The 14762-nt window shown below is 39.2% G+C and overlaps 1 protein-coding gene across 1 annotated transcript in view; it reads left to right on the forward strand.

Annotated features, from left to right (window-relative positions):
* The window catches only part of KIF14 (kinesin family member 14), a 70755-nt gene extending 60156 nt beyond the window's left edge, over window positions 1-10599 (forward strand). Inside the window, exons 26-30 of the mRNA XM_003938246.4 lie at window positions 1671-1829; window positions 3093-3215; window positions 7042-7116; window positions 7892-8030; window positions 8678-10599. Of these exons, the coding sequence (XP_003938295.2) occupies window positions 1671-1829; window positions 3093-3215; window positions 7042-7116; window positions 7892-8030; window positions 8678-9057 (876 nt within the window). The 3' untranslated portion in view covers window positions 9058-10599. The remainder of the gene's footprint in view (window positions 1-1670; window positions 1830-3092; window positions 3216-7041; window positions 7117-7891; window positions 8031-8677) is intronic.
* Window positions 10600-14762: the final 4163 nt, after the last annotated feature.

A 14762-nucleotide genomic window follows, 5' to 3' on the forward strand; every position in this document is an offset into this window, starting at 1 on the left:
CACAAAACAAAAGCCCACTAGTGGCCCTTGAAAAACTGATGTTTGAACCCACAGTAAATTAGTTGTATGCCCTTGGGCACACTGCTTAAATGTTTGAGTCTCCTATTTCTCACAGGAAAATAAATTTAGAAATGCCTACCTGGCAGGATTGCTGTGAGGATCAGATGAATTAATGTTATAAGAATGTATCTTGGCCGGGCACCGGGCATGGTGGCTCACACCTGCAACCCCAGCACTTTGGGAGGCCAAGGCAGGTGGATCACGAGGTCAGGGATTGAGACCATCGTGGCTAACATGGTGAAATCCCGTACAAAAAATTAGCCGGGTATTGTGACACATGCCTGTAGTCCCAGCTGTTCAGGAGGTTGAGGCAGGAGAATCGCTTGAACCCGGGAGGCGGGGGTTGCGGTGAGCCAAGATCCTGCTACTGCACTCTAGCCTGGGTGACAGAGCAAGAGTCCATCTCAAAAAAAAAAAAAAAAAAAAAAAAGAATGTGTCTTTTAGAGTAACTGGTGTATAGTTTCTTTCCTTCTGAGAAGAACACTTTGAACTGAACTTATGGATTTCAACTCATATCCCTCTGAGAAATGTCTTATACAAGGAATCAAGGATGGAGAGAACCGGTGAGTTGGAGCGGGAGTTAGATTAAGCTAAGGAGAGACTTGTGTTAAGCTAGCAAACCTGAATTTAGTGACTACACTCTCTAAGTATGGTTTGAGAATCCTTTTCTTACAGCAATACAATTAGCATATTCCACAAAGCAGGCCAAGAGAAGTATTTTGAAGAGACACCATAGGGGGCGGGTAACAGAAAGAAGAAAAGCTCAAGAGAGGCTTCCTCATTCCTTTTTTATATGTGTACTCTGAGTGCATGTGGGAAGTCTTTTGTTTGAAGGTGTTTGGGTTTTCCTCCCCCCCACTTTTGCTTCCCGCCCCCGCCTCTCTCTCTCTCTCTCTCTCTCTCTCTCTTTCTTTTCCCTTGAGAAAATAATGTCTTTACTAACTGTCAGATGGTTATCAGAACAGGAAAAGTTCAAAGACCAAAAGAACCACTCTTTTTTTTCTTTCTTTTGGCTTTCACTTATTAATTCTGTCTTATATATAATTAATTTTGTACTTACCTTATGTGTTATTAGTGTGTAAGGTCTTTGCGGGTGGAGACTGTATCTTACTCATTTTATCACCTTTAGTAGCCACAGGGCTGCATGTTTTCTGATTCTGACTGAGACATTTACGAAGTGAGATCACCGTATCAATAAACGCAGAACTTATTTTCTCCAGATCATTCTCCTCTTTTCTTTTCTTTTCTTTTCTTTTTTTGAGATGGAGTCTCACTCTGTCACCCTGGCTGGAGTGTAGTGGCACAATCTTGGCTCACTGCAACCTCTGCCTCCTGGGTTCAAGCAATTCTCATGTCTCAGCCTACCGAGTAACTGGGATTACAGGCACGCATCACTATCCCTGGCTAATTTTTGTATTTTTAGTAGATACAGGGTTTCACCATGTCGGCCAGGCTGGTCTCAAACTCTTCACCTCAGATGATTCACCCACCTTGGCCTCCCAAAGTGCTGGGATTACAGGTGTGAGCCACTGTGCCCGGCCCTTATCTCTTCTTTACCACCTGTTATAATCTCATGTATCTGATATACTTGTCCATTTTTATCTTACAGGGATGCTGTTCGGATATTTCATCAATGATAAAAGAGGCCCAAAAGAATGCAATCCAAATTGTACATCAGGCTGTGAAGTATGTGGGGCAGTTAGCAGTTCTGAAAGGGAGCAAGCTACATTTTCTGGAAAACAGTAACAATAAAACTGCCAGCGTCCAGGTAATTTAGCAATGTTAGTTTAGAGAGACTTCATCTAAGGGAACATTAGACTTTTGATAATAGTATAGTATTAAACATGACAAGTTCTTTTTGAATTTTCAAAATAGCTTGTACTTTTAGTAGTTTTTCTGTAAGATTTAAAACATTTAGGCCAGGCGTGGTGGCTTATACCCATAATCCCAGCACTTTGGGAGGCCGAGGCGGGTGGATTGCTTGAGTCAGGAGTTCGAGACCAGCCTGGCCAATATGGTGAAACCCCTGTCTCTGCTGTGAAAATATAAAAATTAGCCAGCCATGGTGCCCCATGCCTGTAGTCCCAGCTACTCAGGAGGCTGAGGCAGGAGAATCACTTGAACCCAGGAGGTAGAGGTTGCAGTGAGCTGAGATTGCACCACTGCTCTCCAGCTGGGTGAGAGAGTGAGACTCCATCTCAAGAAAACAAAAACAAAATAAAACAAAAAAATCTGTTTTAAATATATTGGGTTATCTTACAAACCTTATTTTACCTTTCAGATCCTTAATTTGATGCTAGCCATCTACCATGGAGGGTTTTCTCAGCCATTCAACACATGAAAAACTCTGAAATACTAGATAATTTGTATCTGCTTGCTTTCACTATTTATGCTGTTGAAAACATTGTATTATGTTAGAATGTTACTGTGTTCTGGTGGTAACTCATGCCTGTAATCCCAGCACTTTGGGAGGCCAAGGCAGGTGTATTACCTGAGGGTAGCAGTTCAAGACCAGCCTGACCAACATGGCAAACCCGGTCTCTACTAAAAATATAAAAATTAGCCAAGTGTGGTGGTGCGCGCCTGCAATCCCAGCTATTCGGGAGGCTGAGGCAGGAGAATAGCTTGAACCAGAGAGGTGGAGGTTGAGCCGAGATCATGCAATTGCACTCCGGCCTGGGCGACAAGAGTAAAACTTTGCCTCAAAAAAAAAAGAAAGACTGTTTCTGTGTTCTAACAATACAGAGCCCTGCTTAAAGATGATAAACATTCTTTATAATATGTTATATATATATGTTAGATATGAGATACTAAATCATGTATTTGCTAATTTTATTTCTTTATAGGCTACATATTGTTCTTATTCCAGCTTTAGTTGAACTTAATAAACTTGGGATGTATTATAGTCCTAAAGTAAGCAGGAAATATAACTTAATTACTTGATAATTTAAAATCTATAAAATTTAAATTTAAATAAATTAAAATATATAAAACCTAAATTTTCTAGTTAATGCTTCAATACTTTTTCTAGGAGGAATTCATGGATGCTATTTGTGATGGTGTAGGCTTGGGAGTGGAAATTTTATTAGATTCTGGACTAGAAAAAGCAAAAGAACTTCAGCATGAACTCTTAAGGCAATGTACAAAAAATGAGGTAAGATGAATAAAAGAATATTCCATATTATTCCACTAAATAATGTATGAAGTTGATTTTTTGAAGCAACAAATTAGATTTTTATAAATTCATATGTTTTAATTTGTTTTGAGTTATTTTTCACTGAGAGGCTGTCATCATGATTTTATGGTGATATTTTCTCAAGTTCTTCTTGAATCACTGCAGCCTCTATTGTTAATAGTTTGCTTGGTCGTGTTGCAGCTGTTAGGAAGAATCCTTCAGTCTGTAAACTCCGAAGCAGAGCGCAGAGTGCGGTAGTGACACCTACTGTTCCCTTTCTGGTTGTCACGTTCTTCCTTAGCTTTGTTTAGGCCTCTCTTTTTCTAAGAATGGAAACTATTAGTAACATTTCTTAGTTCAGTATCTTGAACTAAATATTTTTCCAGGGGCATTCACATAAGATATTTCGTATCAAGATACAGATCAATCAAGGATTTCAGTGATTTCCTAAAATGTGTTTCCTCCCCTCCTCCAGCTAACATTGCTTAGTACCTTAGGCAAGATCTGGGTTTTAATATTAGAAGACTTGTATTTGAAACCTGGTTCTATCACTTTCCCCTTATCATTTAGCAAGTCACTTGATGCTCTGACCCTGTTTCCTTCCCTGTCACATGTAAGCATACTTACTTACATCACAGGCTGTAAACTATTTGTTTATTGATTCATTTCCTCAGACAGTTACTGGACTAGGTGCTTTACATGTAACAGTGGTAAATCTTGGCCATTTCTGTAATGGATTTTTACTTTGTCAGTAAGAAAAAGCCCTATGAATATCATGTTTCATATTCATGTCACTTTTCAAGGTAGGAATTAATATTCATTGAATTGGAGTATTTTGCCTAATTACCCAACTGTTAAGCCCTGAGCCAGGATTTTATATTCTGCTTGACTTCAAAACTCATCATGCTACATAAATAAATTTTTAAAATCATTGTTCATGGATAAATTTTCTTTATTGACAATAACTATTAGTGAAGTGGGGATTAGGAAGATAAAAGTTCAAATTCTTATGAGACTGAATTTCAGAGACTTGTCTGTTCTAGAGTCTTGTGACAACATATTAAAACCATTCCTGGCCAGGCACGGTGGCTCATACCTGTAATCCCAGCACTTTGGAAGGCCAGAGCAGGAAGATGGCATGAGCCCAGAGTGTGAAACCAGCCTGGGAATCATAATGAGACCTCATCTCTATGAAAAATACAGAAATTAGCCAGGCCTGGTGGCGTGCACCTGTAGTCTCATCTATTCCAGAGGCTGAGGCAGGAGTATCATTTGAGCCCAGGAGTTCAAGGCTGCAGTGAGCTGTGACTGCACCACTGCATACCAGCCTGGGTGACAGAGCAAGACCTTGTCTCAAACAAAAACCAAAAACTATCTCTGTTTATTCCATTTCTCTTGCTGGAGTCAGGTGGCTGGGGCAGTGCTACCTGAGGACATTTAGGTGTCTGAGATCTTAGCTATTAGGTTCCTGACATCTTAGCTGGGAACATTTAGGTTCCTGAGATCTTAGGATGTCCCCTCATTTACATACATATTGATTGATCTAGAAAAGTAGATCATGTGGAGTACTGTTGACTTCTGTCCCTCTGTGTCATTGTTTCCGGAAAGGCATGGAGTAAGCTAGTTTTTTGTTGTTGTTGTTGTTGTTTAGTAAAACCTTGGTATTAATGTACTTCTAGCTCATCTTAGCTGAGGTGAAATTCTGTGTAAGCCACAGAGATTTTCCATCCCTTTGCTCATACTACAGGGCTATATAGATTTTTTTCCGCCCAGAAAAACTCCATAACAGGTTAGGAGAAAGACATGCAGCATTAAGCTGCTCTCCTACTGCCCATGTATCCTTGAACAATTTACCTGAGCCTCAGTTGTTCCATTTTTAAATCAGGATGATCATATTTATTTCATAAAATTGTTCTGAGAATTATATGAGATTAAGAAACAATATATGTGAAAATGCTAAAAATGTAGTGCCTGGCAAATCTTAGTCATTCATCTTACTTGCATGCGATTTCTTTTCCTCAGTATATGTCTGCCTTTCATTGTGTGTGTGTGTGTGTGTGTGTGTGTGTGTGTGTGTGTGTGTGTGTGTGTTTTGTTTTAAAGATAAAAACACATTGTTACTACATTTAGGAGCTCATATTATCAGTAAATCAAGCTCACGTTCCAATAGGCATGAGGCTGGTTCCGTAGTGCAACTTTGAAGGAAGGGGCATATTGGGCTGTCAGAGTCTCCACTGATGTCAGACCACCACTGACATCTCACATTCGGTTTTGCTCAGCAACAGCACCAGTTATCATGAAAACACTTGACCACTTTTGCAGCCTATCACTATTGCAAGGAATTTCTGCTGGCAGTAAGTGCAAAAGGGTATAGAATAATTAATGAAAAGTGTAGATGAAATAATATATGGGAATGTGCTTAGTAAGCTGTTGAAGTAGGTGCAGATATTATCCTTGGTATTGTTTTGAGGAAATAAACAGCAAAAGGGCCAGGCCCATTCTGTATACAATTTACACTGTCTGCACATCTTCGTTTCTCTTGTTTTCTTGTTACAGTATGGAGAAGCTGTGCTTTGTTACTCATGATAGGGTTTTAGTTTATCTATTCTTGTAAGTTAAAACTCCTCTAAGAACCTATAGAAGAATAATAAATCCAAAGAAATAAAAAATAAGCTGAAACATAAAAAGCATTGGAGCCACAATTTTAAAGCTGGAGTCAGGAAAGAAAAATAATTTGGATATTCTTTTTTTTTTCTTTTTTAACCACATAGAGCAAATGTTAATTAAAGCCAGGGAGGAGCTCTGTGGGTAAAGCCAATGAAATCCTGAAAAAGAATCCCCTGGCAGAACTTGAGCCGGACGGCACCTTAGGGGGCAGCATTAGACAGAATAAAAGCGACGGCTTAGAATTTAGATATGGGCTTCCACCCTCATTCTGTCTTAGGAGTTAGGAACCAAGGTCCATTCCTTACTTATGAAATGAGTTGTGCCATGAGCAGCACAGGACTGTAATGGAGACTCAAATAACAAAACATTTGTGAAGTTGTTAGAACATGGTATTTGCTTGATATGTTATCCCCATTCAAGGGAAATTTTAGAAGTTTCATACCTATAAATGTTTAAGTATAACACAAATTCTATTATTATAATAAACATTAGCGCAGGCATCCCCAAACTACGTCCCGCGGGCCGCATGTGGCCCCCTGAGGCCATTTATCCGCCCCCCCGCCGCACTTCAGGAAGGGGCACCTCTTTCCTTGGTGGTCAGTGAGAGGAGCACGGTATGTGGCAGCCCTCCAACGGTCTGAGGGACAGTGAACTGGCCCCCCGTGTAAAAAGTTTGGGGACGCCTGCATTAGAGGGTGTCCATATTTAATACAGAAATCAATGCGCAGTTTATTTTGAAAGAAATTATTAGTGAATACAGATGAATTAGACTGATTATTTTCCCAAGTCACAGGTAAATAGAAAATACAGATAAAATATATGATCAATGTGTTTAAAAGGAGAGTAATTGCTTTGTCTTGAAATTTTTTATGAAATAAAATGAATGAGATTATAAAGTTGACATCTTAAAAGTGAAATAAACTTGTTTGGAAAGAAATGAATGTGCAATTTATCTTGGAAGAAATTATACATATATGATTTAAGTAACTTCAAGCTATTTAATTGCAAGCCCAGAAATAGAACTCTAGCCTTTGGGCTTCTAGACTAGAACTCTGTAAAAGTCTGGTCCCATGCAATTTGGTGATTTTAATATTTCTAAATAATAAAGTATAATAAAATATTTTAACATTTTCTACAGGTTACCAAAGAAATGAAAACAAGTGCCATGGGATTGATTAGATCTCTTGAAAACATCTTTGCTGAATCGAAAATTGTAAGAGAAGCTTTAAACTGATTTTGTTTAATTTGGATTATTTTTTATCATTTCACTTGGTTCAAATGTAGATATTTTTATTTCAGTTTTTAATCTGTAGCCAGAGACAACTCTTGCATATGTTTAATTGTAGCATGTAAGATAGCTCTTTATCTTTTTGTGTGTCATAACTTACTATTTTTAATAACAGATAAAGGATTATATAGAAATTTATTAATAAAATCTGTTTCTTAATGCCACTGATTTAGTAACTATCAGCTTTTGCTTATATGAGTGATCATTATAGACTAAAAAATCGTGTTTAATCATCATTGTGCTCAAAGATTTTAAAATACAGGTGAATTAGATTATTCACATGTCTAATGGTAAAGAGAAAAAGATAACTAAGTATATGATTAATGTTTTAAAAAGGAGAGTAATTGCTATGGCTTGAAAATTTTTATTTAAGTAAGTGAGAACTATTATAAAGTTGAGCTCTTAAAAATGAAGTAAATGTAGCTTTTAAGGTATTGGATAATAAATGGCACCGTTGCTTTATTCCATTCTCATGTAATAGATGATAGACTTTGAAAATGTAATAGAAAATTCTGATTTCTTTTTAAAACAGTAATTAATATTGTACTTTGGTCTTGCTTATAAAAATAGAGTTAAGCACTGGAAAGGAAATGAAACTCTCTTAAAGAGAAGATTCTGGCAATTGAAGTCATATTGACTAACCCTTACTGCCGTCGAGCCTGTTAATGTATTATTTTAAATATTAACTTTATTTATACAGAAAAGTTTCAGAAGGCAGGTACAAGAAGAACACTTTGGATACCAAGATTTCAAGAAGATGGTTAACTGTGCTCCAGAATTCTTAAAGTTACAACATTGCTTAGAGAAAACTATTGAAGTTGTTATTTCTGCACTGAAAGGTATGTTCTCCAAATGGAGTTTTAATCAGAATTTTATATTTTAAGAAACCTTAGACAGCTTTCTTTTTTGTTTTTCAGACAGAGTCTTGCTCTGTCACCAGGCTGGAGTGCAGTGGTACAGTCTCAGCTCACTGCGGCCCACCTCCTGGGTTCAAGTGATTCTCCTGCCTCAGCCCCCCAAGTAGCTGGGATTGCAGGCGTGCACCACCACACCAGGCTAATTTTTGTATTTGCAGTAGAGTTGGGCTTTTACTACATCAGCCAGGCTTGTCTCGAACTCCTGACCTGAAATAATCCACCCACCTCAGCCTCCCAAAGTGCTGGGATTAGAGGCATGAGCCACCGCGCCTGCTGACATCTTTTCTTTTTATTTCCAGCCTTTTTGTTTTTGTGGTCATTAACAAAAGCCTACCCAATGCTACTTCACTGATATTAGTTACCAATATAGGAACTTGTATTGATAATTAAATTTCCACTTAATACGTATGTCAGTACTTCTGCCTAAATAATTAGATCCTGAAAAACCAGGTGCTTACCTAGCAGATAAACACTTTAGTTGACTAATCTTAAGTAGTTTGGAACTGTTTTGATAGGGTCACTTTGACTTGAAAATGTGATTAACTTTTCCCTCTTTCTCTTGCATGTAGGATGCAGTGGTGACGTAAATCTTCTTCAGAATTGTGTTGAAAGTATTTGCAACTTGGCCAGTGATTTTTACAGAGACCTCAGTGTGCCCTCTACTTCTGTTGACAGCCATGAGGGTAGAGTAACTCACGTTGTCCACAAGGAACTAGAATCTCTAGCTAAGTCTCTTCTCTTTTGTTTTGAATCTGAAGATAGACCTGATTTGTTGAAACCCTGGGAAACTTATCATCAAAATACCGAAGAAGAAAACCAACAATCTAAATCAAGTGGGATTGACGGCAGTAAGAATAAAGGTGTACCAAAGCATGTCTATGAACTCCATGGCTCATCCCCAGCAGTGAGCTCAGAGGAATGCACACCCAGTAGGATTCAGTGGGTGTGAATGTTGACATGTAAGCACTTTTATGACCACCAGGGTATAAAGAGAAATCAGTACAGATATTTCAAAAAAGTCCATGTCTTTTTATCTTTAAAATATTTTTTTATCTTTAAAGTGTTTAACATTGGTATACTAGCTGTGGTTGGTTCATTAGTCTGTTTATAAAGGGTTATTTTTTCATGAGTGGAAACATGAACAGTTATCTTTGTGCCTACGCCTTCTCTCTCCTGCAAACAACTTGGATGACGTTTACGGTGAAATGGCCTATACAAGTTTAACTAAGGCAGCTTAACTTGCATTGTTAATCAAACTCTTTTCTCAAAGGTTTATCTAGTTGCCATTTTGAATAATATGCTCAAGGGTGTAGCTTCCTGTTTCTCTTCGAATTATAAGTAGCTACCTAAATGTAGTATAATTATATATTATTAATAGGGTTTGCTGGCATAATAGCTTACTGTGTTATCTTTGTTCCATTATGGGGGCTGTATTAATATAATTTAAAACTAATTAAATGTTGCCAGAATCATACTCAACTGTCGGACGAGGTTAGGAGCGCAGAGGCTGGACCTTCTCTTGATAATGCTTGTTTTGTTAAAGGCATAATGAAATAATTTTTATATGATTTGATGAAGATTAAAGATCTTTATATTCCACAGCTTCAAGAAAACCCTTTATTTATGATCAAGTAATAAAGATAATATTCTATTTGTGGGATCTTACAATAAGGAAATAGTTTGACATTTTTGACCTCAAGAGTATGTATAATTTGAAGTGGTAGTAACTCTGGTTGGGTGATTTTGAGCAGTTCCTGGAGAATAATTCATCTAAATCCTATTAATTTAAATAACCTGATCCTTTTCAAATTTGCCCTTTTCAAATTTACAGATACTACTTGTACATTTGGCATAACTAGTTGAAACTGGCCATTAGCACCATGAATAAATCTGGTAATTTCCTTGTTAGGAAGAGATTGTAAATAAAGACTGGCCACTGCAGACAGAACAGTGTTAGTGAGCCTCCTGAGGTGTGTTCAGGTGCTGTAAAATGGTACAGTGGAGCACATTTGCTTTCACTTTCTTTTTTATATTTTTGGCATTTGACCTTGTATTCTTTCTGAAGCTCTCTATGAATTTTTATTAGTCAGTACTCTGGCAAGTAGCACTTCGCCTGTCCAGTTTGCTGGAGTATAGATGTACATATGAGGATCTCCCGGGAGGTGCACTGCTTTGAAGAACTTCCTAAGGTATCTGTATAGTAGTTTGCATCTTGATATTTAGTATTTAATCTTCAGTTTCTGCTTTGTAAACTCATGACTTAGTCAGAAACTTTTTAGTGTCTTTATAAATTTTGTATATATATTTATACTAAATACATTGTTATACTGTATTTGAAGGAATGGTGGGAAAATATTTTGCTATTGGAATCATGTGTACTGACAAATGTTATAAACAGAATGCCTTTAATAAATCTTTTCAGCACTAGAATTGCCTCTTGGTCTATGCTTTTTTATTTTATTGATTTTCTTTGTTTGCTTTACTCTTCACTCAGACTAGCTCCGCCTTCATAATAGCTAGCCTAGTGTTGCAGATCAAATTAATAATTAGGAAACATTAAACAGCAACTGCGCCCGGACTGCCTTTTTTTTTTTTTTTTTTTTTTTTTTAAATAACATTGTTCTTTCTGTCTTTAGTTGGTTAGGCCTGGAATAGATTTATCACCGTGTGCCATGTGGAAAGAGCATGAGCTTTGGAGTCTGACCTATTTTTCACATGTTCGGTGTGTGACTCTCAGCCAGGCTGCTTAGTAACACAAGTTACTTACTGTCTTCATTTCCATGCCTTCATCTGCAGAAAGAAAAGTCATACCCACCTCACGGACTGTCTGAGCATTTAGTGGGAAAAACGTCGGAATAACTCCTGGCAGGTAGTAGACTGTTACCAAATTTATTTTCTGTCCTTTTCATTACCATCTACAAAACCCTTGTTATGTATACAAGATCACACTCGGTACGGGCATACGCCATTTATAACATTCTGCCCAGGTGACAAATTGTATTGCAGTTCTTTAAACATGACATATTTGAGCCTGGCGTGGTGGCTCACGCCTGTAATCCCAGCACTCTGGGAGGCTGAGGCGGGCCGATCACTTGAGATAGGGAGTTCAAGACCAGCCTGACCAACATAGAGAAACCCCATTTCTACTAAAAATACAAAATGAGTCAGGCGTGGTGGCCCATGCCTGTAATCCCAGCTACTTGGGATACTGAGGCAGAAGAATTGCTTGAACCCTGGAGGTGGAGATGGCAGTGAGCCGAGATCATGCCACCGCACTCCAGCCTGGGCAATAAGAGGGAAAGTCCGTCTCCAAAAAAAAAAAAAAAAAGTGTATTTGAAAATATATCTTCTGTTATCATTTTGTTCCACGATAATAAATGGACAATGAAGATAATGTTACCTCACTGCCCTTAAATACGGTTAACGTGCTGTGTATTCTCCATGGAGTCCGTCTGAAAGTTTTAGCAAAAGGTGGTTTTGTCTCGTTAGCTAACTAACCTGCTTGAGTTTCAGAGCCTAACTGTGTGCCAATAAGCATTTCAAAGTTTGCCCTGAATATGGAAAGTAAGAATTAATTTATCACAGGTGAGGGGAAAAGGTGTCCATAGTTTGGTTCAGTTAAAAAAAAGTTACGGCCAGATGTGATGGCTCACACCTGCAATCCCAGCACTTTGGGAGGCCAAGGTGGGCAGATCATGAGGTCAAAAGGTTGAGACCATCCTGGCCAACATGGCAAAACCCTGTCTCTACTAAAAATGCCAAAATTAGCCAGGCATGGTGGCGGGCGCCTGTAATCCTAGGTACTCAAGAGGCTAAGACAGGAGAATCCTTTGAACCCAGGATGGGGAAGTTGCAGTGGGCCAAGATCACGCCACCATACTCCAGCCTGGGTGAGACTGTCTCAAAAAAAAAAACAAAAAAAAAACAACAACAAACTAAAAAAGGTTATGTGCCCAGCTTCCTGTGCGTGATTTGTCAGGTAAATTTGAGCTCTGGATTTTGCAAGTTACAGTCATTGCATGATGTAATCCTGACTGAGCTTTTTCATCTTTCTTCCTTTAGCCAATATTAGTTTATGGGATTTTTAGATGTGGAGAATGGTCATTTAGTTTGTTTTATTATCTGATAGCTAGGTTCATTCATTCATTCCAATAATTATTTAATGGTAGGTATGCTTCTAGTGTTAAGCTATAGCAGCCTGAAAGAGATTAGATTGCCTCATGGACTTTTGAAAGGTCCAACCTGTTGGATCCCAGTTGTTCATAACATTATGTTTCCTCAATGCCAAAGACCTAAACACACTCAATCCAGCTGGGCGCAGTGGCTCATGCCTGTAATCCCAACACTTTGGGAGGCTGAGACAGGTGGATCACTTGAGGCCAGGAGTTTGAGACCAGCCTGGCCAACATGGTGAAATCCCATCTCTATTAAAAATCCAAAAATTAGCCGGGTGTGGGGGTACATGCCTGTAATTCCAGCTACTCAGGAGGCTGAGGCAGGAGAATTGCTGGAACCTGGGAGGTGTAGGTTGCAGTGAGCCGAGATCGTGCCACTGTACTCTAGCCTGGGTGACAGAGCAAGACTCCGTCTAAAAACAAAACAAAACAAAACAAAAACAGGCATGGTGGTGCATGTCTGTAATCCCAGCTACTCAGGAGGCTAATGAGAATCACTTAAACCTGGGAGGCAGAGGTTGCAGTGAGCCAAGATCATGCCACTGCACTCCAGCCTGGGAGACCAAGCCAGACTGTCAAACAAAAAACCAACCAAACAAAAAAGCACACTAAACTCAAACATACAGAAGAACCACCAAAGAATCGCTGACTTATTGAAGACAGAATTCCGGGGTAAATTGTAAACAGATGGCAACTGGAAACTGCATATTTCCCGTTGCTGAATGGTCCTAAGCTCAGAGAATCCTGATTTTTTTAAAGAATTTCAGAGCTATTCTGTGGTAAGTCACAGGCTTTTTCTGAGAATGAATCAGGCTTTCGTTTCTCGGGCTAATGTTCAGTGGAAACCTTTGAATTTGTCTAATGAGCGAGCATCTATCTGCCCATTAGGGACCTCATTTTCACGAAGAGCAGATTGTGCTGTACACTAAGAAGATGAAGAATCTGAAATTTGGAAAATGGGTATCACTTTCTATGGACCTACATCCCCCTCTTTTTAAAATATTTTTGGGCCAGGTACAGTGGCTCCTGCCTATAATCCTAGCCCTTGGGGAGGGCAAGATGGGAGGATTACTTGAGCCCAGGCATTCAAGACCAGTCCAGGCAACATAATGCAACCCCGTCTTTATTTTAAAAAAAGAAGTTTTCCCCCAGTTTTATTGAGGTATAACTAACAAATAAATTGTATATATTCAAGGTGTACAGTGTGATGATTTTATATACAAATACACTTGAAATTGTGACTACAATCAAGTTAACATACTCATCACCATACATAGTTACTGTTTGTAAATGTGCACGTAAGGGGTGGTAAGGACACTTGAAATTTAGCGAATTTCAAGTATACTATACTTGGTATACATTAGACTCCCAGAATTCATTCATCTGACAAATGAAAGTTTGTATCATTTGATCAGTATCTCTCCATTTTCCTCATCCCACCCTCAACCTCTGACAAACTACCCTTCTCCTCTCTGCTTCTATGAATTCGACTTCTGTAGAATCCTCATACAAGTGAGAGCATACAGTATTGGTCTTTTGTGTCTGCTATTTGACTTAGCACAATGTCCTCAAGCTTCCTCCACATTGTGGCAAATGGCACAATTTCCTTTTTTTTTTTTTTTTTTGGAGAAGGAGTCTTACTGAGTCACCCAGGCTGGAGTGCAGTGGCATGATCTTGGCTCACTGCAACTTCGGTCTCCTGGGTTTAAGCAATTCTCCTGCCCCAGCCTCCCGAGTAGCTGCGGCTACAGGCACGTGCCACCACGTCCAGCTAATCTTTGTATTTTTAGTAGAGACCGGGTTTCACCATGTTGGCCAGGATGGTCTCGATCTCTTGACCTCATGATCCACCTGCCTCGGCCTCCCAAAGTGCTGGGATTACAGGCGTGAACTATTGCACCTGGCTAGACTTTTTTTTAACCCAACCTAGAGACTGAGGTGAGAGCATTGCTTGGGCCCAGGAGTTCGAGATCAGCCTAAGCAACCGAGACCTTGTCTCTACAAAAAATGGAAAAACAAAAAGCAAACAAAAACCTTAGCCAGGCATTGTAGTGTGCACCTGTGGTCCCATCTACTTGGGAAGAGAAGGTAGGAGGCTCACTCGAACCTGGGAGGTTGAGGCTGCAATGAGCCGTGATCACATCACTGCACTCTAGTCTGGGTGACAGAGTAAGACGGTCTCACACACACACACACACACACACACACACACACACACACTGATTTTCTAACCATTCTCTTCCCAGAAAACATCTCTGGGGACTCACTGAACTGACTTGCTCAAAAACCTCTCCCTGGCAGCAACTTGGAAATCAAACTTTGACACGGGCTCACAATCATTTGAGACATTGCGTGGCCATCGTGAGGGGTTCTGGGTGATTACGTAAAGGGAAGGGTAAAAAATAAAACTCAGGTTTTTTGTTTTTTGTTTTTTTTTTGAGACAGAGTCTCACTCTCTCGCCAGGCTGGAGTACAGTGG

This window comes from Saimiri boliviensis, chromosome 14 (assembly GCF_048565385.1).
Source record: "Saimiri boliviensis isolate mSaiBol1 chromosome 14, mSaiBol1.pri, whole genome shotgun sequence".
Taxonomy (NCBI): Eukaryota; Metazoa; Chordata; class Mammalia; order Primates; family Cebidae; genus Saimiri; species Saimiri boliviensis.